Here is a 24670-nt window from a genome sequence, read left to right on the forward strand (position 1 = left end):
GCCAGGTGATGGGGTTAGCTGCATTTAAATATGTTTGCTTTATATCCTTATTGGCTCTACGGTTGGGAGATTTTCTTGTTATAACATTTATTTTGAGGTGTGTAATTAAATGAAGAGGCAACTCGCCTTGCTCCATGGGCCTTAATCAGTTTTAAACTAAGCAGAGTCTCTAAAGAACTGGAACACTGCATATATTTGTCTAAACTACCTTTTATCTGACAGCCACGCTGACCAGCTACTCTGAGAATGCTGACCGGGGTGGGGGGAAGCACGGGGAGGGCTCGCGGGGTAGCCTGAAGCTGTGGCAGACCCAGAAGTGTTCGGGCACAGACTCGTTCCTGTACCGCGTGGATGAGAACATGGCTGCCTCCACCTACAGCCTGAACAAGATCCCAGAGAGGAGCCTGGAGACGGCCCACTCCTCCCACTCTGCCCACTCCATCCCCCTCTACCTCATGCCCCGGCCCAACTCTGTGGCAGGTGAGTCACTGTGCCAGCCACACCTCTTGTCTATTTGTTTACCACATTTCATTGCACACTTTTATGCCAAAGTGGCACACAAATGAATGTGCCGCTAAAGGTAGGAGATTCATTACCCTTTGGAAGTTTGGGTCTGTTCTATATCAATTTCCATTCAGACAATGACCTGATACTCAGAATGAATTTAAAATCCTTATAGGGTTTGGCTATATTACTTTCATAAATGTGTGATATCTAGTTACCAAGTTGGAATTGACCCCCTTCTCAGCATCCGAGACTGACTGAGTGTTTCCACCTCATTTAGGTGCTCTTATTTAACCCCCTGTGCCCCTCTGACATTAACTTTAATGGGAATAGGGAACGTTAATGTCCTCACAATACCTGAGGGTGGGGGGTGAATACCACGGATGCCAGGGTAAAACATTCCTTCAGGGTGAGGAAAGCCCCACAGATCCCCCTAAAAGTGTTGAAACATGTGTTTTCAATGTCCTCTCTATGTCAGGGCATATAAAAGCAGCATAGCAAGCTGGTTCTAAAAAAGCCTGTAGCTTCTCACCTGACTTGGCCTATCCAGTGGGATGAATGGAGCTGGGCTAGCAGTGTTTAAGGGATCGATCATACATGGGTTTACGTTGTTTGGCCTTTTTCTTTTGACTTCTGACACATGCCCTCTAGGAGGCCACTGAGAGGAGTGAAGTGCAAACAAAGCTTATTGAAGAGCCAGGGAAGAAAGCTGGGCATGGTGGGAGAATGGGGGAGGAGACTGATACAGGAGAGAGAAAGGGAAAGGAATAGAGATGTAAAGAGAGGGAGACAAACTGATAGAGGAATAAAGAGAGAAAGGGCTCCCAGCAGATGGATATACAGTAGGGGGGACACTGATAAAAGGAGAAAGAGGAAAAGGAAAAAAGACAAACGGATATAGGAGAAAAGGGGAGAATGTGTGGCTTAGATTCCAGTCATCAGGACAGTAAGATGGAAGGAATGAGCAACATTAGTTTAGTAGAGAGAGGGGAGTCTGCGTAAGAAAGATGGATAGAGAGAAGAAAAGGAGGGAGGATAAACCGGGCATGGAGAGGCTTGGCCCAGGCAGCACTGAAACATCAAAGCCATGGGCATAGTCCCTCTGGTGACTGGGGGGAGAGACGGAGGGGGAGATGGAGAGAGAGAATCACACAGAGAGAGAAAGAAAGATAGGAGGGAGGCACCCTGGTAACGAGGGAGCGGAGCGAGATAAAGAAGGGTGAATGTTGGAGAGAACGAGTGCGGCTCCCCAAGTCCCCCACTGCAGCATTCAAATCAAATCAAATTGTATTAGTCATATGCGCCGAGTACAACAGGTAGACCTTACAGTGAAATGCTTACTTACGAGCCCCTAACCAACAATGCAGTTAAAATATATATATATATATATATATACAAATAAGAATAAGAAGTAAAAGTAACAAGTAATTAAAGAGCAGCAGTAAAATAACAATAGCAAGACTATATACAGGGGGGTACCGGTACAGAGTCAATGTGCGGGGGCACCGGTTAGTTGAGGTAATATGTACATGTAGGTAGCGTTATTAAAGGGACTGTGCATAGATGATGATAACAGAGAATAGTAGCAGTGTAAAGGGGGGGATGCAAATAGTCTGGGTGGCCATTTGATTAGATGTTCAGGAGTTTTATGGCTTGGGGGTAGAAGCTGTTTAGAAGCCTCTTGGACCTAGACTTGGCACTCTGGTACCGCTTGCCGTGCGGTAGCAGAGAGAACAGTCTATAACTAGGGTGGCTGGAGTCTTTGGCAATTTATAGGGCCTTCCTCTGACACCGCCTGGTATAGAGGTCCTGGATGGCAGGAAGCTTGGCCCCAGTAATATACTGGGCCGTACGCGCTACCCTCTGTAGTGCTTTGCAGTCGGAGGCCGAGCAGTTGCCATACCAGGCGGTGATGCAACCTGTCAGGATGCTCAAGATGGTGTAGCTGTAGAACCTTTTTGAGGATCTGAGGACCCATGCCAAATCTTTTCATTCTCCTGAGGGGGAATAGGTTTGGTCGTGCCCTCTTCACGACTGTCTTGGTGTGCTTGGACCAGGCAGGTAACCTAGTGGTTAGAGCATTGGGCCAGTAACCGAAAGGTTGCTAGATAGAATCCCCGAGCTGACAAGGTAAAAATCTGTCGCTCTGCCCATGAACAAGGCAGTTAACCCACTGTTCCTAGGCCGTCATTGTAAATAATAATTTATTCTAATCGGACTTGCCTAGTTAAAAAAAGGTTGTTATAATAATAATAATATTTTTTTTTTTTTAAGTTGAAAGTTGGTTTGTTGGTGGACACCAAGGAACTTGAAGCTCTCAACCTGCTCCACTACAGCCCCGTCGATGAGAATGGGGGCGTGCTCGGTCCTCTTTTTCCTGTAGTCCACAATCATCTCCATTGTTGATCACGTTGAGGGAGAGGTTGTTGTCCTGACACCACACGGCCAGGTCTGTGATCCCCTCCCTATAGGCTGTCTCATCGTTGTCGGTGATCAGGCCTACCACTGTTGGGTCATCGGCAAACTTAATGATGGTGTTGGAGTCGTGCCTGGCCGTGCAGTCATGAGTGAACAGGGAGTACAGGAGGGGACTGAGCACACACCCCTGAGGGTCCCCTGTGTTGAGGATCAGCGTGGAGGATGTGTTGTTACCTATCCTTACCACCTGGGGGTGGCCCGTCAGGAACTCCAGGATCCAGTTGCAGAGGGAGGTGTTTAGTCCCAGGGTCCTTAGCTTATTGATGAGCTTTGGGGGCACTATGGTGTTGAACGCTGAGCTGTAGTCAATGAATAGCATTCTCACATAGGTGTTCCTTTTGTCCATGTGGGAAAGGCCAGTGTGGAGTGCAATAGAGTTTGCATCATCTGTGGATCTGTTTGGGCGGTATGCAAATTGGAGTGGGTCTAGGGTTTCTGGGATAATGGTGTTGTGAGCCATGACCAGCCTTTCAAAGCACTTCATGGCTACAGACATGAGTGCTATGGGTCGGTAATCATTTAGGCAGGTTACCTTAGTGTTCTTGGGCACAGGGACTATGGTGGTCTGCTTAAGATGTTGGTATTACAGACTCGGACAGGGAGAGGTTGAAAATGTCAGTGAAGATACTTGCCAGTTGGTTAGTTCATGCTCGCAGTACACGTCCTGCTAATGCATCTGGTCCTGCGGCCTTGTGAATGTTGACCTGTTTAAAGGTCTTACTCATATCGGCTGCGGAGAGTGTGATCACACAATCTTCCGGAACAGCTGGTGCTCTCATGCATGTTTCAGTGTTACTTGCTTCGAAGCGAGCATAGAAGTAATTTAGCTCGTCTGGTAGGCTCGTGCCACTGGGCAGCTCTTGGCTGTGCTTCCCTTTGTAGTCTGTAATGGTTTGCAAGCCCTGCCACATCCGACGAGCGTCAGAGCCGGTGTAGTACGATTCGATCTTAGTCCTGTATTGATGCTTTGCCTCTTTGATGGTTCGTCGGAGGGCATAGCAGGATTTCTTACAAGCTTCCGGGTTAGAGTCCCGCTCCTTGAAAGCGGCAGCTCTAGCCATTAGCTCAGTGCGGATGTTGCCTGTAATCCATGGCTTCTGGTTGGGGTATGTACGTACGGTCACTGTGGGGATGATGTCATCGATGCACTTATTGATGAAGCCAATGACTGACAGTATGTCAGCTTATAAATACAGCCCTAGCCTGTGGCATCTTGTAAACTGGGGACATTGTGAAAGGGTAGATTGAATGACTGTATAGAGAGCTTTGGTCATCACACACACGCTACTGACAGGAGAGGAGTGATTCAGTGAGGGTCATTGCTCAGAGGGAGCAGGGGAGCACTAGGTAGGGGTGTTCTGGTCTGCTGTCCTGCTACATGCCTCAGGAGCAGAGCTGGGGCAGCCACCCACACTGGGCTTTCTGCTCTCACTCCATATATCCTCTCTTTCTTTACCTCTACCTCGCTCCTTTCCTTCTAGCTTGTCTATTTCTCTCCTCACCTCTCCTCTCTCTTGCCCTCCTCTTCCAACCACCTCCTCCTCCATCTCTACCTTCTGCCTCTCTCGTCTCCGTCTGCTCTCTTTCATCCCATGTAGTCAAGCTCACTTTCAAAATGGCTCTGATCTCCTGGTTCAAATGCACTAGATTACTCCAACTGACAGAGAGGCTACCTTATGAGCCTTGACATTCTGTTCTGCAGAAACGCACGCCTCCCTCCTACTTTCCTTCTCTCTCTCTCGCTCTCCCCCAGCACATCTCTCACATAGCAATGACTATTTAAAATACATAAAATAGAAACCCAACTCCATATAAGTAATGTGGTAGGGTGTGAAAATGTCAAGCCCTATGAGCTATGGCAGTGGCTACCCCCATGGACATTTATCATTGATTATGTTTTAAATATGTACAGTACTAGTCAAAAGATTGGAAACACCTACTCATTCAAGGGTTTTTCTTTATTTTTACTATTTTCTACATTGTAGAATAATAGTGAAGACATCAAAACTATGACATAACACATATGGAATCATGTAGTAACCAAAAAAGTGTTAAACAAATCAAAATATATTTTATATTTGAGATTCTTCAAATAGCCACCCTTTGCCTTGATGATGGCTTTGCACACTCTTGGCATTCTCTCAACCAGCTTCATGAGGTAGTCACCTGGAATGTATTTCAATTAACAGGCCTTAAGTTAATTTGTGGAATTTCTTTCCTTTTTAATGCATTTGAGCCAATCAGTTGTGTTGTGACAAGGTAGGGGTGGTATACAGAAGATAGCCCTATTTGGTAAAAGACCAAGTCCATATTATGGCAAGAACAGCTCAAATAAGCAAAGCGAAACGACAGTCCATCATTACTTTTAAGACATGAAGGTCAGTCAATCTGGAAAATTATTTTAAAAATTCAAGTGCAGTCACAAAAACCATCAAGCACTATGATGAAACTGGCTCTCATGAGGACCGCTACAGGAAAGGAAGACCCAGTGTTACCTCTGCTGCAGAGGATAATATATTATTATTTTTATTATTGTTTCATTCACTTCTATTTTTTACCTGCACTGTTGGAGCAATGAGCTTAAGAATTTCACTTTACCCTGCAATTACATTTGCAACCCTGTGCGTGTGTCTAATAAACTCATCTAAAATCTAAGTCTAATACAGCTGCTCGCCCACACCAAGGTCCCCGCAAACCACCGTAAATCTGAGATCCCACTTGCCACATGCCTGCTACAGTTTAGCTGTATTGCACTGGAAAGGTAGTAGTCTGGGAAGGATCCCTGCCATAGGTAAAACAGATCACGGGTTGCAGTTTAGGTGAGTGGTGGATAGAACTTATTTTCTTCCATTTAATTGTTGTTAGCGCCAGCTAGCCCAGTGGTTCAGAACTTTGTGCTATGTGGGTATGCAGGGTTTTATTGAAGCCCATTAAAAAAACAGGATTACACTCTTTTCCTGACAGGAAGGAAGGAGGTGCATTGTCAGTCCCTCCCTGTAGCATGAGATTATCTCTGTCATTCTCCATAAAGCTCTTATCCTAAAGCTAAAAACTCTTTATTTCATTATCTTCCTACTCTTTTTTTCTCCCTATTGAGAGACAGTGGTTTTTGGGACAACTGGAAGTGCTCCAGACTTGGGAATATTGTTAACAGAGAGAGGAACAACTAAACAAACTATCTGGAAAAGGGGTCGTCCGAGGAAGGAAATGTGTTTGGTGTGTATGAGGTCACACACTTTCACACAGGCTCACACACACATACACTCTACCACGCTATAGATACACACATTAGTTCACATTAGTCTTGGACACTGACCAGTTTAAACCACTTCTGTTTGCTTGGAGAGGGATTTCAAATGGGTTTTGTTCGTAGTGGATCTCAATGGTGAGGTATGGAACTGATAGGTTTGTCTATTTCCAAGGGTGTCTGTCGTTAGCATTAGCAATTTAGCATTCAGGTTTAGGCGGTTCAGTGATTCCTGGCTTTGTTTGACTAACTGTTTTTCTTCTCTCTCATCTGTTGCACCCATTTACCACACACGCACACACACACACTAGCCACGAGTTCGGCCCACCTGGAGGACCTGGCCTACCTGGATGAGCAGAGACACACTCCCCTGAGGACCTCCCTCAGGATGCCCCGTCAGAACTCTGGGTCCGGGCGCTCCGGACACGACCTTAGAGGTAGGCCTCATATCACTCTGGGTGGGGGTGGGGTGGATAAGTGGGCAGGTTTAGGGTCTGAGTGGGCAGGTTTAGGGTCTGAGTGGGCAGGTTTAGGGTCTGAGTGGGCTGGTGAGGGTCTGAGTGTGTGGGATAATGATGGGGGGTGTAGATGGATGAGGAAATGGGGGTGTGGGTCAGGGAGTGGAGGTGGGGTGATTTAGGGACTGGGCTGGTGAAGGGTAATTTTGTGGTGTGTGTTAAATCTGCTTCATCTTTGTATTTACTCCCATTCTACCTTGACCACACCCAAAATCTGTCTAGGTGTGTGTTTGAGAGAGAGATTGTGTGTGTCTTTGAGTATACATGTAAGTCAGTATGTTAGTAAGTATGATTTGTGAGTGAGTGTATATCTGTGTAGACATACTTGGTGCACTCTGTCCCTCTAAACCCCTATCCCTGCCTGGTATTAGGTGATGCAACCCTCCCTTTGGGCCTGGTACACCACACACACACACAGACACACACCCTGGTACACCTTAATCCGTCTCCCCTCCCAGATCAATGTTATTGACTTTCCTCCTCACCACTCCCTGGCTCATCTGTCACTGCAGGGGTCCCATCACTCATTGCCAAGGCTTTATAAGGCTTAAATCACACTCACACTAGCAAAGACACACACATTGAACACGCACAAACACACACACAAACAGACTTGCACATGCGCACACACACACACACACACACACACAGATATTCAGATGTATACACACAAATGCACACATCCTATCTTTTTCCAATTCTCTATACCTCTCCCTCTATTCCTCCCTCTCTATTCCCTACGCTCTCTCTCTCGCTCTCTCTGACTGTATTTTTAGCCCCCTGCCTGCCACACTATCATGCTTACCACAGCACTTTCTCCCTAAGATCAGACCACACCGGGAATGAAAACTCATACAGAGATATTGCCTTACCTTTGCCTTTCTTACTCCTCAGTACAGAACTACTGGACGCACACACTCTCACAACCTCGTCTCTGAGGCATATACAGAAAACATGGGCTCCAAGAACAAGAAATATGCTCAAACGATATTTGTATGTGTCTGAGGCTTCATCCTAGGATCAGGGATGAAACATTGGGTGTGGCTCCCCACCACCCTGCTCCCTCCCTCTCACCATCCCCTCTCCTCTGCTAGCTAGCTGCACCAACCCTCCCATCCATCTTCCCCTTTCTCCTCCTCTTCCCCTGCCCTTCCATCTCTCTCTCTCTCTCTCTCTCTCTCTCTCTCTCTCTCTCTTTCTCATGCTTTGTCTCTCTCTCCTCTCTTGCGTTGTCTCTCTCCTCTGTCCTCTGCCTCAGCTTCTGCTTACAGCCATGCCTGGCAATCTAACTCACGTAAGTGATGCTCCTCTCTTTCTCTTCTCCCATTATAAGGCATTATACTGTTCTACATCAGTTAATGCCACGTTATAATGATGTGCTTATTAAACTAGTGGTGCATTCACAGTAGTGGTGCTGTATTAGGAGTACAGTATCCCTCTACTACAATATGTTATCTAATCCCCTGTCCCCCACTCTGCTAACAATATGTACTTGTTATACACAGGCAGTATTTACCCATACACTTAGTAATTCTGTTTCATTATGTAGTTCTTAGTATGAAGCCCAATGGTGGCGTTCACCCATGGTGTGTGTTATTTTGATGAACATCCCCCTCTATGGGTGACGAGCTGACGTTGCACTGAGGAAATGACAATGACAGTACAGTGGACTCTACACATCAAGTCCTGTGTCTTTTCCCTCACCTATAATCTGTCCCCTTCCCCTCTCTCTCCAGTACGCTTTGCCCCCTACCACCCCCCGGATATCGCCCTCAAGCCCCTTCTGTTCGAGGTGCCCAGCCTTACAGCTGATTCACTCTTCACTGGGAGGGAGTGGCTCTTCCAGGAAGTGGACGCCCGTCTTCACGGCGACGACTCGGCAGCCAATCGAGGTGTGGTTGTCGTGGGCAACGTGGGCTTCGGCAAGACTGCCATCATCTCCCGCCTGGTGGCACTCAGCTGCCACGGCAACCGCATGAGGCAGATCGCCTCGGACAGCCCCCACGCCTCGCCCAAACGTACGCTTATACTGTCCTACAGGAGTGTGTGTGTGTGTGTGTGTGTGTGTGTGTGTGTGTGTGTGTGTGTGTGTGTGTGTGTGTGTGTGTGTGTGTAACAATGATCCATACTGGCTGCTGCTACAAGGACCTGTTGTACTGGGCAGTGGTGGAAAAAGTACCCAATTGTCATACTTGAGTAAAAAGTACAGATACCTTCATAGAAAGTTACTCAAGTGAAAGTCACCCAGTGAAATACTACTTGAGTAAAAGTATTTGGTTCTAAATATACTTAAGTATTAAAAGTAAATGGAATTGGTAAAATATACTTAAGTACCAAAAGTAAAAGGATAAATAATTTCAAATTCATAATATTAGGCAAAGCATATGGCACCATTTTCTTGTTTTTAAAATGTATGGATAGCCAGGGGTACACTCCATCACTCGGACATCATTTACAAACGATGCACTTGTGTTTAGTGAGTCTGCCAGTTCAGAGACAGTAGGGATGACCATGTGTTCTCTTGATAAGCGTGTGAATTTGACAATTTTCCTGTCTTGCGAATCACTCAACATGTAATGAGTACTTGTGGGTGTCAGGGAAAATGTATGGAGTAAAAAGTACATTATTTTTTGGGGGGGGAATGTAGTGTAAGTAAAAGTTGTCCAAAATATAAATAGTAAAGTACAGATACCCCCCAAAAATACTTTAAAATGATACTGAAGTATTTTACACCACTGGTACTGGGTGTGTGTCTTAAGATGCATGTTAAAAGCATCCTTGTGTCTGTGTAAATAATGCACACAGTAGATTCACTCAACTTGATCTATAAATGTACTTCTCCCTCTTTCTGCTCCCTTCTCTCTCTCTCTCTCTCTCTCTCTCTCTCTCTCTCTCTCTCTCTCTCTCTCTCAGATGGGGAGACCCAGCCCCAGCACTCCCATGGCACCCTGGGGGGCAGCTGCCCTGGCACCCCCGAGATGAGGAGACGCCAGGAGGAGGCTTTACGGCGGCTCGCCTCACAGGTACAGTACTACTACACCACCACTCCATGGCTGCATCTCAGTAGTCTTTAGTACCATTCAAAACCACCCTGGCAAGCTGAGTGAATCCTTGCTCAGAGGTTCATGTCTGGTTTACACTATGTTCTATTTTTATTTTAACGTTCTACAACGGTGTGCCTTACTGAACGTGGCCCGGATTCAACTAATTAACTGGTCATTGAGACATTGCTAAGGGGGAAGGTGTGTTGGTACTGGTCTGAAATCAAAGCCTGCACATCTGCTCCTTTGTTCTTCAGTGTCAGCAGTTCTTTCCTACAGTGTCTCTGGTCTGGAGCTGTCTCTGCCCTCTGACCTCCTTTTGGCCTTGTCCTCTCCCTGCTCACTCTATTATTCATTCTCTCTGTCCGCTGCCACTCTTCTCTCATTCTCTCTGTTATCTGCATTCTGTTCGTTCTACATCCTTTTATCTCTCCTTTTCTCTCTCCATGCTCTCTCCCTATGTCCTTAACCCATCCTCTCTAGCAACACTGATGCTAATGTCTTCCTTTATTCACTTTGCACTCTCTCTCTCCCTCCATCCACTGTCAACTCCTGCTATCCAATCTGGCTCTTCACTCCGTCTCTCTTTTACTCTCTCTGTCTATCTCTCTCTCCATTCCATTTTCATGACTGGCGGTGTTGTGCAGACACAGCAGAAAAACAAAGGGAAGCTCTCACTCCCCCCCCTCTCTCTTGCTGTCTCTCTCTTGTTTCCTCTGTCTCTCTGTGCTATGTGCTACCTAATGAAATATGCATAGGCCCAGGGATCAGTGTTCCAGCCGAGCCATTAGATCCCCTTAGCGGCCACATGCATTCTTAATGATAGCCTGCTCCAGTGGTTGACCCACACACACACACACTTTCTACACATACTTTACACTCACACTTTACACACACACACACCCACACTACACACAACACTAGCACACACAAGCATCACATGTTCTACGCACATCCCTGTGGATGTCAGTGGCCAGAAACATACAGCTATGAATATGTGTATGACCTTCTGAGTGAAGCTCTCTAGTCTAAAATAATCCCGAGCAAAGCTTTACGTTGGAGCCAGTCTGAAGCCTACTGGCTTTCCTCAGCACTCCAAGTCCACTCTATCCAAGGCGGCGCTGTATTATACTATACATTTAACTACAGATCTAGGATCAGACTACCTAACCTTATCCAACAAGGGGGTTAAACATGATCTGATCCTGGACCATTTCACCACCCCCAGGGTCTTCGTGCCAGCTCCTCTGACACACTAGACACACACTGACAGTCACAACAAGGTACACAGCAGTCATCACTCTTCAATGAATAATGTAACATGGTATTGTTTTTCAACAATGTTTTAATGAAGCCTCAATCTGTAGCTGTGCTTCAGTCTGCTTTAACTCTCTTGTGTCATAAAGATAATAGTGGTTACTTGGCACAGAATGTCACCTAGGCCTGCTTGGTTTGTGTTTTATTTCATTGTTACGTGCTGAAGATTCAAGACGGAATATACTTGTGTGGGTTGATTTGCGCCCTCTTGAAATAATATTTTTTGGGTCACATACACGTGTTTAGCAGATGTTATTGCGTGTGTAGCGAAATGCTTGTGCATTGTTAAATGTACCTCTCTCTTTGGAAAAATAAAGTGTGTTAATCAGAGATGTCTAGATAAAATATATTTTCAATTTCAATGGGATCACCTATATAAAAGTAATATTTTTTTTAAATCTCCCCCAACACACTCACTTACACTCTCTATCGCCCCCAGGTGGTGGCATACCACTACTGCCAGGCGGACAATGCCTACACGTGCCTGGTGCCAGAGTTTGTCCACAATGTGGCGGCTCTGCTGTGCCGGGCACCCCAGCTCATGGCCTACAGGGAGCAGCTGCTGCGGGAGCCCCACCTGCAGAGCACCCTCAGTCTGCGCTCCTGTGTCCAGGACCCCCTCAATGCCTTCAGGAGGGGCGTGCTGGAGCCCCTCGACATCCTGCACAGAGGTCAGGGGTGTTCAAGGTTTTATGGAACTGCATAGGAGCTGGTCATTTGATAACTTGTTATTTTCTCTCAGGGTTTGGGCCAACTCCATTCATGTTTTCCAAAAAACAACTAAATGTCCCATCTCAGTAGCTAATAGTTCATTATTTCCACTCCTTGTCCTGATAAAGAACGTTGTTGTCTTTGTGTTCATCAGAGAGGAAGATAGCATGTGAGGAGGACCTGATCATTCTGGTAGACGGGCTGAATGAGGCAGAGTTCCACAAGCCGGACTATGGCGACACCATCACCTCCTTCCTGTGTAAGACCATGGAACGCTTTCCTCCCTGGCTCAAACTGGTGGTCACCGTCAGGACCTCCCTACAGGAGATCACACATCCCCTCCCGTTCCACCGTATCTCTCTTGACCGCCTGGAGGAGAATGATGCCATAGACCAGGACCTGCAGGTAGGGTTCAGGTTTACACCAAACCATCTGTCTGACATCGTTACTCTCTGATAGTCATCTCTCACTTCTACCTCAATCATTGTAGTAAAAGTACTCAATATTGATTTAAAACGATTATCATCAACTATTGTGATAAAAGCAGTCATGGTGATAGTATTACCAGCCACCCCGAGTTATCATGATGCTAAACTCCTTTCTCTTCCTGACCTGCAGGGCTATCTGCTGCAGCGGATCCAGGGCAGTGCTGAAATCCAGAGCAACGTGTCTCTTAACGGGCGTCTGGACAACGCAGCCTTCGCCAAGCTGAGCACCCACCTCAAGGCTCTGAGCCGCGGCTCCTACCTCTACCTGAAGCTGACGCTGGACCTCATCGAGAAGGGCTACCTGGTGCTCAAGAGCTCCAGCTTCAAGGTGAGTCGGTGTCTCGGTTCTGGAGCTATATACTGCATGTCTCTCAAGGTTTTTGCTGGTGTTCCATACTCTGCCTGTTTGCGTGTGTTTATCTCTCTCTGTGAAAGTTCATATGATGTTTCCTTACAAAACTGACCTGAGGTGTTTCTCCATGTCTCCCCCCAGGTGGTGCCGGTGAGCCTGGCTGAGGTGTACCTCCTGCAGCTCAACATGCGTTTCCCCACCCAGTCGTCCTTCGAGCGTGCCCTCCCCCTGCTTAACGTGGCCGTGGCCTCCCTCCACCCCCTCACGGATGAGCAGGCATACGGGGCAGTGAACGCTGGTGCCGTGCGAGGCCCTGCCCTGGACTGGGAAGACTTCCAGGGGAGACTGGAGCTGCTGTCACCCTTCCTGGTGCGGAGGAGGGACGGAACACGTATGTTCACACACCCCTCCTTCAGGGAGTGGCTCATCTGGAGGGAGGACGGGGAGAAGACCAAGTTCCTCTGTGACCCGAGGTAAGGAGACACTGATCCATTGAGAGGAACAAACAGACCCTCTGCAAATCCAGCGTGTACCTGGAACATCAATGTTTACAGCTTGAATTTGTGGAGCTTTCTGTTCTTAATTTCTCTCCCTCTCTCTACATCTATCTTTCTCCACTTTCACTCTTTTCTTCCTCCCTTCTCCATCTCTCTCTGACTGTAGGAGTGGCCACACGCTCCTGGCCTTCTGGTTCTCACGTCAGGAGGGCAAACTGAACCGGCAGCAGACCATAGAGCTGGGCCACCACATCCTCAAAGCACACATCTTCAAGGTAACGACACACCACCACACAAGACATCACTACAGCACGCTAACACACATCCAACATCTGGGTCAATGGCTTCTACCCACTGTGCAGTAACACTGTTGTTGATATTACTGTTATCTTCTCCACAGGGCCTGAGTAAGAAGGTTGGGGTCTCCTCGTCAGTCCTGCAGGGCCTGTGGGTCTCTTACAGCACAGAGGGGCTCTCCACTGCTCTGGCTTCACTGAGGAACCTTTACACACCCAACATCAAGGTACTGGACATACTCACACCAGCAGTTGCCTAACCAAAGCACTATTGCATTAAATGTTTGGTGTATTGGTTATATATTTGACACTCCTCCCTCTAGGTGAGCCGTTTGTTGGTCCTAGGCGGAGCCAACGTTAACTACCGTTCTGAGGTTCTGAACAACGCCCCATTGCTGTGTGTCCACGCCCACCTGGGCTACGCGGAGACAGCCGGCCTGCTGCTGGAGAACGGAGCACACGTAGACGGGGAGTCGGACAGCGGCCTCACCCCGCTGGGCTACGCCGCCGCCGCTGGACACCTGTCCATCGTCACTGTGCTCTGCGCCTGCAAGGCCAAGGTCAGGGACCAACCACCACTACTGTGCATACTGTCACTTTGGCAATTGAGGTTTATTACAACAGCATTATGATGCATTTACACAACACGATATAACTCTCTGGCAGCCATGTTGGCACCTACTGGGGAAAATGTACCAATAGGTATTTTTGAACAGTGTCTGCATGTGACGTCTGTGTGTATGCATGTGTATAATAACCCTCTTTCTCCCTGTGTGTAGGTGGACCACCTGGACAGGAACGGTCAGTGTGCGCTGGTGCACGCTGCACTGCGAGGACACCTGCAGGTGGTCAAGTTCCTGATGCAGAGTGACTGGAACCCTGACGGACAGCCCCAAGGAGCCTTCACCAAGAGTCACGCTGTCCAGCAGGCCCTTATAGCAGGGGCCAGCATGGGATACACAGAGGTACACACGCATGTGCACACACACACAAACACACACACAGTACACACACTAAGTCTGAATGTTGTCTCCTGTACAGATCGCCTCTTACCTATTGGACCTGCCAGAGAAGGATGAGGAGGATGAGGAGCGAGCACAGATCAACAACTTTGACACACTCTGGGGAGAGACTGGTACGTGTTATTTTGGTGTGTTTGTTTAATGACTGTATCAAAGTCTGTCGAATGCTTTTACCCACACTGACCCTGGCTTCCCCCTCTCCCACTGTAGCTCTGACTGCAGCAGCAGGCAGGGGGAAGCTGGATGTGTGCAGGCTGCTGTTGGAACAAGGGGCAGCGGTGGGACAGCCTAACCGCCGGGGCATCGTGCCTCTCTTCAGCGCTGTGCGCCAGGGACATTGGCAGGTGGGTGGGCACTTTTGAATTTCGCACTCATTCATTATTTCAAGTCACAAAGCCATACAACTTGAATTGGAAATATTAAAATACACTACTGGCAATGATAGAGAACAATGGTGGCAAAAAATACTAACGTAGCTACATACTATTTGGTTTTTTCCTCCTCAGATAGTGGACCTGCTGTTGAACCACGGAGCTGACGTCAACATGGCAGACAAGCAGGGCCGCACGCCCCTCATGATGGCCTCCTCAGAGGGCCACCTCGGCACAGCAGAGTTCCTACTGGCACAAGGTCAGAGTTCAGTTCACCCTCAACATCACCACCACCCACTCTACTACTCTCATTGGTTCAGAGTACCTAGTGTAAAAGTGCAAAGGCAACTGCAAAAGTGTAGGTTTGACTTCCACATGGGCAACATGTAGCAGACATAAAGTATGTGTAGTATTTAGTAATGGACAAAACAGCTGCCAAGTGGCCATGTTATGACCCTGGCTGCCATGAAAACATGACCTTTAACCCCCTCTTGCAGGTGCGTCTCTGGCCCTGATGGACAAGGAGGGTCTGACTGCTCTGAGCTGGGCGTGTCTGAAGGGCCACATGCCATTGGTGCGCTGCCTGGTTGAGAGGGGCGCGGCCACCGCCCACGCCGATAAGAGTGGACGCACCCCCCTGGACCTGGCCGCTTTCTACGGAGACTCAGAAGTGGTAAGTGGTCGCTGGTTGCCACGTTGATGACCTCCCCATGGCAGTGCAGCAGGGGGAAAGTTTTCACTGTTGTTGAATGGAATAAGTACCAAAAGGTGCAATGCTCTTTTGTTCTTTCTCTCCTCCTCCTCTTCATTTTCCCCCTCAAATTTTCTTCATCCTTTAAACTCCCATCTTCCTTCTCTTATTCCCCGTCCGTCCGTCTGTCTCCAGGTGCAGTATCTGGTGGACCACGGGGCGATGATAGAGCATGTGGACTACAGTGGGATGCGACCTCTGGACCGGGCCGTGGGCTGCAGGAACACCTCTGTGGTGGTGGCTCTGCTCAAGAAGGGAGCCAAGATGGGTACGAACTGACCAGAGGTCACTAGTCACACACAGATTTAAAACACTGGTATATAGGACTGTCTTCTAATTTTGCAATATTGTTCTACATTAGCTTCAGTGGTTTAGCTACAACTTTAGTCAGTTACAGTTCTATTTAGTATAGTATACTGGTGCTTCCCCTCGGTAGGACTATAGTGGCCATTGACTCCTAGAATGTTGTCAACTGCTGCCTGAATCTCTTCCCTATGTGGTTTGGTGCTCACCTAGGCTATGCCATGCCTTCCTCCCCAGTCACCACTAACCCCCGTCCTCTGTTTCCACCATGTTTATAATGGTGGATGTGAGGCCCCTCCCTCTGCTCCTACTGCTGCTGGCATTGCTGTTGCACCTTTTTCTTTTGCTGACACTTTTTTGGCCACAGCTTCTCACTTCTGCCTCTTTCTGTTCTTTTCTTCATCTCACTCACTCCCTCCTCCCTACTCACTCACTTTTCACTTTCTCTCACACACACACACACACACACACACACACACACACACACACACTCTCTCTTGGTTCCTCTTATTGGGTTGGTTTCATTGTTTCCTCTCATTTCACCCATCTAACTCCCTTTTCTAACCTGTCACTCATAACCCTGGCTCCGCCCCCTCTCCGTAATCAGGATATCAGACTCTTCCCAGTCGACCCCGAGGTAACACACAGTTTGCCCTCGCTCTATATACATCTCTGCTCTCACTCTCTCGTCCTCTTTTTTTACCCTCCTTACTATTTATATGTGGCTTTGTGAAGTAAGCTAACCATCCAAGTCATCCACTGCCCGATAAGAGATTGTGACAAACACCACAACAAGGCCCACAGTCCATGTGTTCCCCCTGCTGGTGGGAAGCCATAAATGCATGTGTGAACCCCCTCTGCTCTGGCATGGCTTGTGCTTGCCTGTCCCCCCTTACACAGCATGCAGAATAACACAGAATAACTCTGGCTAATAATGAGATATTATTGTGTATTCATGTTGGGTGGGATTGGCATTGGAACATAAATACGTTGATCGTTTTCCCAGTGGCTTTACTAGAGATTAAGTTACTGATTCTGTTCTTGAGTCATCCTTCCTGCACCAGGTATGACGTCAATATCTATGTATCCATCTGTTAGCTGAGCGCTTAAATGGCACATGCAGGGGCAAAGAAACCCCAAACCTGTCTGTCTCAGTAAGTCACGCCAAATCGGAGGGCCTACTGTCTGGACCTCTGGCAGTCTCTATGGGGGTACCACAGGGTTCAATTCTTGGGCCAACTCTTTTCTCTGTATACATAAATGATGTCGCTCTTGCTGCTGGTGAATCTCTGATCCACCTCTACGCAGACGACACCATTCTGTATACTTCTGGCCCTTCTTTGGACACTGTGTTAACAACCCTCCAGACGAGCTTCAATGCCATTCAACTCTCCTTCCGTGGTCTCCAACTGCTCCTAAACACAAGTAAAACTAAATGCATGCTCTTCAACCGATCGCTGCCTGCACCTGCCCGCCCATCCAGCATAACTTCTCTGGACGGTTCTAACTTAGAATTTGTGGACAACTACAACTACCTAGGTGTCTGGTTAGACTGTAAACTCTCCTTCCAGACTCACATCAATCATCTCCAATCCAAAGTGAAATCTAGAATTGGCTTCCTATTTCGCAACAAAGCATCCTTCACTCATGCTGCCAAACATACCCTCGTAAAACTGACCATCCTACCAATCCTCGACTTCGGCGATGTCATTTACAAAATAGCCTCCAATACCCTACTCAACAAGCTGGATGCAGTCTATCACAGTGCCATCCGTTTTGTCACCAAAGCCCCATATACAACCCACCACTGCGACCTGTATGCTCTCGTTGGCTGGCCTTCACTTCATAATCGTCGCCAAACACATTGGCTCCAGGTCATCTACAAGACCCTGCTAGGTAAAGTCCCCCCTTATCTCCGCTCACTGGTCACCATAGCAGCACCCACCTGTAGCACGCGCTCCAGCAGGTATATCTCTCTGGTCACCCCTAAAGCCAACTCCTCCTTTGGTCGTCTCTCCTTCCAGTTCTCTGCTGCCAATGACTGGAACGAACTACAAAAATCTCTGAAACTGGAAACACTTATCTCCCTCACTAGCTTTAAGCACCAGCTGTCAGAGCAGCTCACAGATCACTGCACCTGTACATAGCCCATCTATAATTTAGCCCAAACTACTACCTCTTCCCCTACTGTATTTATTTATTTTATTTATTTTGCTCCTTTGCACCATATTATTTATATTTGAACTTTGAACTTTCTTCAAACTACAAATCTACCATTCCAGTGTTTTTCTTGCTATACTTTATTTACTTTGCCACCATGGCATTTTTTTTGCCTTTACCTCCCTTATCTCACATCATTTGCTCACATTGTATATAGTCTTATTTTTTTCTACTGTATTATTGACTGTATGTTGTTTACTCCATGTGTAACTCTGTGTTGTTGTATGTTGTCGAACTGCTTTGCTTTATCTTGGCCAGGTCGCAATTGTAAATGAGAACTTGTTCTCAACTTGCCTACCTGGTTAAATAAAGGTGAAATAAAATAAATAAATAAAAAATATTTATCTTGGGTAGAGCTTCATGATCATCTCGATCTGTCAACTGGTTTCGCTCCACTCCGAGGTGAAGTTGCCCCTACCTACAGATCTAGGATCAGTTTGCTCCCTCTAAATGCTAACTTAAACCATTACTGGAGGGGAAAAACAAAACAGACCTTAGATCAGCGTCTAGGGGCAACTTCACCCTGCTCCTTTCTCTCTTGTCCTTCTCATTGTCAGTCCTTTTACTCTGAGACACGTTCCCTCTTCCTGTCATTGCCACTCTCCTCTGACCACTCCCCGTTACCCATCATGCCCCCTGCTGTCTTCCACCAGGTCCGGCCACCTGGGCCATGGCCACCTCCAAACCCGACATCATGATCGTCCTGCTCAGCAAGCTGATAGAGGAAGGAGATGGCTTCTACAAGGTCAGCCCTTCCTAGAATATAGCAATATAGCACAGCTGTCATTGAGGGTTACTGTTGTGGTGCCAAACCGTGCTAGTCTCTCGCCTTTCTGAGGGTTTTTTCTTCTACCCGTCCTGTAGAAAGGTAAAGTGAAGGAGGCGGCCCAGCGGTACCAGTACGCCTTAAAGAAGTTCCCCCGCGAGGGCTTCAGCGAGGACCTCAAGACCTTCAGAGAGCTCAAGGTGTCCCTCCTCCTCAACCTGTCCCGCTGCCGGAGGAAAATGAATGTGAGTGATACCCCATGGCACCTTCCTCTATCTCCTCACCCCACCTGGCTGTGACTGGAGCTGCTTTTCTTGCTTACGCTCAACAGCATTACCATCGACCTATATAAAGATATTTAGCTCCTCTGATAGATTATAAAACCGCACATGGATTTAAGCTGTGTAAAAATATTGGTTTCAAAAGGTTGATGACAGCAATGTCATTGTGCAAAAATGTACAGTAGATCAGACTTCAACATAATAGCTGAAGGTAAATCTCCCTCAACTCTAGCCTCATCTAACCTAGGCCCATATCCCTGCATCTTCCATTCCCTCTTATAGTTTGCTTGGTTTTGGTTTGTGTTTGTAGCTCTGGTAACTTTAGAGGAGGTGCAAGGGGAGGTTGGTTTGGGTCAGGGCAATAGTGTCCAGCTGAGGTTCTAATGACAGAGCAGTGCAACAGCGGTTTCTGTGTGTGTGAATGTGCGTTTGTCTTTTGTGTTTGTATGTCTCTGAAAGTCCGTGTCCTGTGTGTGTTCATATCAATGTTTTTAATTGCTCAATTTACGGGGTTTCGTCATGGACTCATGTATTATTTTTTATTTGTCAGTGTCGCCCATTTGTCTTTCAGGTTTTTTTTCTTGGGTGTCTTCTATCTGAACCCAAGTTTCCATCGATATCATCGACTCAGTTATTCACTTCTGTATTACTCTGTATGACTGATACAAGACTCCTGAATGACTCTCATATGGCTCATGTTTGACTCTGTACATGGTTCTATGTACAACTCATCTATAACCTTTTATCCATTAATCTCTTGACTCATTTTTGACTCACCTCTGACTCATTTCTGACTCATGTTCCGCTCCACGCGTGGCTCTGTGAATGACTGTCGGCCCTGTTGCTGTTGTTGCTTGCAGGACTTTGGGATGGCTGAGGAGTTTGCTACCAAGGCGCTAGAGTTGAAATCCAAATCGTACGAGGCCTTTTACGCCAGAGCCCGCGCCAAGCGCAGCAGCAGGTAACCGTAGCGACGGGGAGAACAGGGAGGCGGAGGCCTAGCGCAGAGTGAGCTCAGCCTTAGGATCCAATTGGGCCCTTTTATGTCACATGATCACCAGGTTTCCAATGCGCTGTAGATGGATGACTACATGGGGACATAGAGTTCATGAGCATTTTGGCCATGTTTTTCACCCTATGTCATGTTCAGTGGTTTTTATGTCTGCTTACACATCCTGTATCCCCTTAGCCCTATGACTTGTTCATTCTCTTGCTCATTGTCATGGCTCATTTTTTTATGTTTTAGCGTAAGAGTGTACTTTGTCTGACTACTATGTGAGGGCAAGTAGTTTGAGCAGTTGTGGTGTTGTCATTTTGACCACATGCTACTCCCTCACGGTCTTTGGTTTCATGCTTTGTCATGTTCATCTGTACACCCTCTACCTCTCCTGCTCCTCCCTCATTAATGCTTTCTCTTCTTTCTCAATCTCCCTCTTATCTCTCTTGATATTCCCCTCTTCACCCCCTCGTGTATCCACCTCAGGCAGTTCCACGCAGCCCTGGAGGACCTGAATGAGGCCACCCTCCTTTGCCCCAACAACCGGGAGATCCAGCGCCTGCTGCAGAGGGTGGAGGAGGAGTGTCTTCAGTTCGAGGAGCAACAGGAGCTGGACCCTCCCCCATCCCCTCCCAGAGAGCAGGCCCCGCCCCCTCCCCAGTCCCTGGAGCCCCGCCTGGAGGACATGCAGCCAGTGCAGGACCTGTTTGAAGAGGACGAGGACTACCTGGAGCAGGACCTGGAGAGCCTCCCCATGGGCATGACTCTCGAGCCCCGCTCAAGCCCCTCTGGCCTGCCTTTCATCCAGAGCCTGCCCCCCTCCCCGTGCCACCGCAACTCGCCCTACCTCTCCGGAGGCCCCTCCATGGTCCAGGCTTTCGAGCTGCCCCCCAGCCCCCCTTCCATGTCCTCCCCCATGCGCCAAGGCTACCAATCCACCTCCCCGTCACTTTCCCCGACGCACCAGAGCTCCCACTACCGGCCCAGCCCCCCGCACACCTCCCCAGCCCACCAGGCTTCCTCTACGCCGTACAACTTCAGCCCACCACCTTCGCCTCTCCGCCGGGGGCCTCACTACCGCGCCAGCCCCACCTCAGAGAGCGGAGGAGGTCTGTACCGGCCACAGTCGGCCTCAGCCCGCTACCAGTCGGAGCAGATACCCGGCCGGCCCAAGTCTCCGCTGTCTAAGATGAGCAGCCAGCGCTCCTTCCAGCTGCCCTCCCAGCAGCAGCCTCCCCAGCAGGGCCAGTGGCTGCAGCCTGCCAAGGCCCAGATCGTACGCACCAACCAGCCCAGCTCCGCTGTGCACTCCAGTGCTGTGCTGGGCACCAGTGCCTACAGCCAGATGGCCCACTCCATGAGCACCCGCCTCCCCCCCGACCTGGCCGAGCTCGGGGACGGGGTGAATATATACCCCAGTGCCCTGGAAGGGAGGCCCACGCTGCAGGTGCAGGCCAGCCTCAGTGCAGGAGCACTGTACCAACATGGTGGGATCCAGATGGTCCCAATGGAGGACGAACTCCCCCAACGGCCCTCCTCAGCTTACCGGCCTGGAGGTCCACGCTACGGCCAGGCCCCCCAGATCAGCCGCAGCCAGTCGGCAGCGTACTACCCTGTCTCACCTCAGATTGAGATGGAGTTAGAGATGGAGCACCAGGCGGCGCTGGGATCACCGGAGAACCCACACTGCCTGCGCCGACCTGTCAGTGCCACCAGCGCAGAGCCAAAGCCACACGCACCCACTCCCCGGCCCCTCATGCACTCCCAGAGCGTAGGCCTCCGCTTCTCCCCCTCCAACACAAGCCTGGGTGGGGTCTCTGCAGCTAATCTAGCCCCAGGCTTCCGGGGCTCCACCTCGGCCCAGCAGATGGAAATCCCTCTACAGCTGTCCTACGAGGATGGTAGTGTCTACTGCGACGACCTCTCGCCTGTCTCTCCTCCGCAGGGAAGCGACATAAGGGTGGTGGGAGGGACGTACCCAGACAAGGCGCTCCGCTCCAGAAACACACCTTTCATGGGCATTGTCGACAAGACGGCGCGGACTCACCAGTACCTGCCACCGCAACCGCAGACAATAGGGCGCTCCTGGGCCATCTCTTCCCTGGACACGGTGGTGACAAGCTCCGCCACGTCTCCAGGGAACATTGGCCCTCAGCATGGCTACAGCCAACAGTCCAGCCTGGGACACATCGCCTACTACAACCGCACCAACAACGCCCACAACGGACACCTCCTGGACGATGACTACTACCAGCCACCAGCTAACAGCTCACGGGACGGCAGGGCAGACGGCATGGGCCGCGTGAGCCAGGCGCCCACCTACCCGGACGTCAAGGTGGCCCGGACGCTGCCTGTGGCCCAGGCCTACCAGGACAGCGAGTACATGCAGCACTCCAGGGACAGGCAGGTCCCCACGTCCCCTATCAAACCAAAGAGACCTTTCGTGGAGTCAAACGTGTAGGGAGGGACTGAGGGAGAGGACTGATAAGCCTGCAGATATTTTGATTTGGAATGACTTCGAGACAACCCCAAGGGTATGTGATGAGACTGAGAAGGCAACACTACTGCAGACCAACACATTTAAACTCTCCTCCCATGCATCTTCTTTGCCTCTGTCCTTCACAACCATTCACTATGGATGAATACAAGAAAGCATTACACTGCAGTTTGCCAGGTTAGTCCAACACCTCCAGTACTCCTGGATGTGTTGGCCTTCTGTTTGCAGAGTAGTTTGTAGTCGAAGTGGAGGGGGCAGGGATGATCCACAACTTTAGGAACTTGAGTCTGTTGGAAAAGCCTGTAGGAGGACTAATACCACACACCCTGACCTGGAAACCTCCAGATCTCAAGCAGGGGAGACTGCTGCCTGCCGTTTTCTCCCTGCCCCTGAATGCCTGTCCTGGGATGGTCAGACTCAAGCCATGGGCACTTCCCTGCTTAACCTGTTGAAGTCCAAACTCTCAATGCCTTCTTCAGAATGTCTCAATAGAAGGCTGCCCTTCACTAAGATGACCATGTTCTCTGCTGTAAATGTGACTGAAAAGAGACTTCAACATACTTGTACATAGGAAAAGCAACAACAAAAAGTAATATTTATCATTTAAGTTATGTTTGTAAAATACATTATATATATTATTTCCATTGGATTGTATTTTCTTTGCTTTTGTTTTTTTTTTGCTCAAGAAGTGACATGCAGCAGGCTTTGTGAAGCTTTTGGGAAACGGGCATTTCTTATTTTCCAATAACTTGAATGTTTCCTTTTACAGTTGAATTATCTCTACCAGCCAAAGCTGCAGGTATTCAAACATAACACTGTACTACATACAGTTTTGGCCACTAAAGGGTCAAAGATGTTGGCAGCATGCACACATGACTTCAAATGACCCAAGTGATCATTGAAGGACTATTTTTATCCGTCCACAAAATGCTTTCTATAAAACAATGGAATTTAGGTGGTCAAACGGTGTCTTCAATATAGAACAGAAATGGGTCCAAAGCTAATATTTAGGTTAAGGATGTAAACCGAGTTATCAATTGTTGAAGTCAGCCTATATATTCAGAAACGTACAAAACCATCCAATGTCTACATTTCGGTTATACTTTCTTTTACAGTGCATTTTCATGAAACTAGATATACGTTTTGAAAACATACACTGAAGAAAGTGATGTCAAGACTAGGCTACATTACATTGTTGGACTAGATTATGATCTATCTATACAAGGTTGTCAATTGTGATGGATCTCATACCTTTGTTTTAATGCAAGTCAATGCAACACAATTACAGTGCAGTTTACCCACACCCTTTATCCCCTACTGGCACTTAGTATGAACAACAATCAGCTGGAAACATACTTCTCTTACAAGAACATGTGAAGTTTACATTTTTATTTACTTAAACATTTAGGCTAACATTTATATTTATTTATAATTATTTACTGTGTATTGGTAATAGGTGGAGCCTCTCCGATCGGTTCATAAACACTCCAACCAGGACGTTGAAGGAAATGAATGAGCCAGTTGATTGGATGCACCTCTTGTTAATATCAAAGGTTAACCCTACATCTGAGCCTGTTGCAGGAGGGACTTGTCAATACCCTCTGTCTGGATTAACACCCAAAATAACATTTATTTTCAATAAACTTTTTTTTAATTGTACATGCTGTGCTGCAAAGAAATGCATGTTTGTTCTCTGCTTACTCCCATGCTGATATAAACATGTAATATTTGTTTGTATAGCAGTTTATCAATATTTGGAGAGGGAGGCAGAGTACAGGGCGAGGGAACAGCCATCTTTTTTCTCTTAGAAGGCAAACGTTTTTTTGGGCTTGCTGAGCAGAGTTCTGTAAATTGTCTGTATATGTGAGTTGTGGCGTTTTGAAACGAGAAGGTAATAAGAAACGTGTTTTTAACCCAGTTAAGCGATTGTAAAATGTACTTATTTAAAAATGGTTACCACTTCAAAGAAACTATGGGTCGGCTCCTTTACTTACCTTGTTCACAGTGGTGACG

At 48.0% G+C, this 24670-nt stretch overlaps 1 protein-coding gene across 3 annotated transcripts in view; it reads left to right on the plus strand.

Moving 5' to 3' along the window:
• Positions 1-24627, plus strand: part of LOC115171274 (protein TANC2-like) — a 137424-nt gene extending 112797 nt beyond the window's left edge. For 2 of the 3 annotated variants that reach the window (XM_029727928.1, XM_029727930.1), the window contains 22 exons: positions 223-480; positions 6541-6666; positions 8006-8041; positions 8484-8765; positions 9661-9770; positions 11545-11776; positions 11971-12221; positions 12435-12632; positions 12798-13129; positions 13320-13428; positions 13554-13676; positions 13773-14009; positions 14229-14414; positions 14491-14584; positions 14682-14815; positions 14978-15101; positions 15340-15515; positions 15729-15861; positions 18770-18861; positions 18981-19127; positions 20024-20124; positions 20647-24627. In XM_029727928.1, coding sequence (XP_029583788.1) covers positions 223-480; positions 6541-6666; positions 8006-8041; positions 8484-8765; positions 9661-9770; positions 11545-11776; positions 11971-12221; positions 12435-12632; positions 12798-13129; positions 13320-13428; positions 13554-13676; positions 13773-14009; positions 14229-14414; positions 14491-14584; positions 14682-14815; positions 14978-15101; positions 15340-15515; positions 15729-15861; positions 18770-18861; positions 18981-19127; positions 20024-20124; positions 20647-22621 — 5456 coding nt within the window. In that variant the 3' untranslated portion in view covers positions 22622-24627. The remainder of the gene's footprint in view (positions 1-222; positions 481-6540; positions 6667-8005; positions 8042-8483; positions 8766-9660; positions 9771-11544; positions 11777-11970; positions 12222-12434; positions 12633-12797; positions 13130-13319; positions 13429-13553; positions 13677-13772; positions 14010-14228; positions 14415-14490; positions 14585-14681; positions 14816-14977; positions 15102-15339; positions 15516-15728; positions 15862-18769; positions 18862-18980; positions 19128-20023; positions 20125-20646) is intronic. The other variant, XM_029727929.1, reaches the window with a different exon arrangement.
• The last annotated feature ends 43 nt before the right edge of the window (positions 24628-24670 follow it).

The sequence above is a fragment of the Salmo trutta genome, chromosome 32 (assembly GCF_901001165.1).
Source record: "Salmo trutta chromosome 32, fSalTru1.1, whole genome shotgun sequence".
NCBI lineage: Eukaryota > Metazoa > Chordata > Actinopteri > Salmoniformes > Salmonidae > Salmo > Salmo trutta.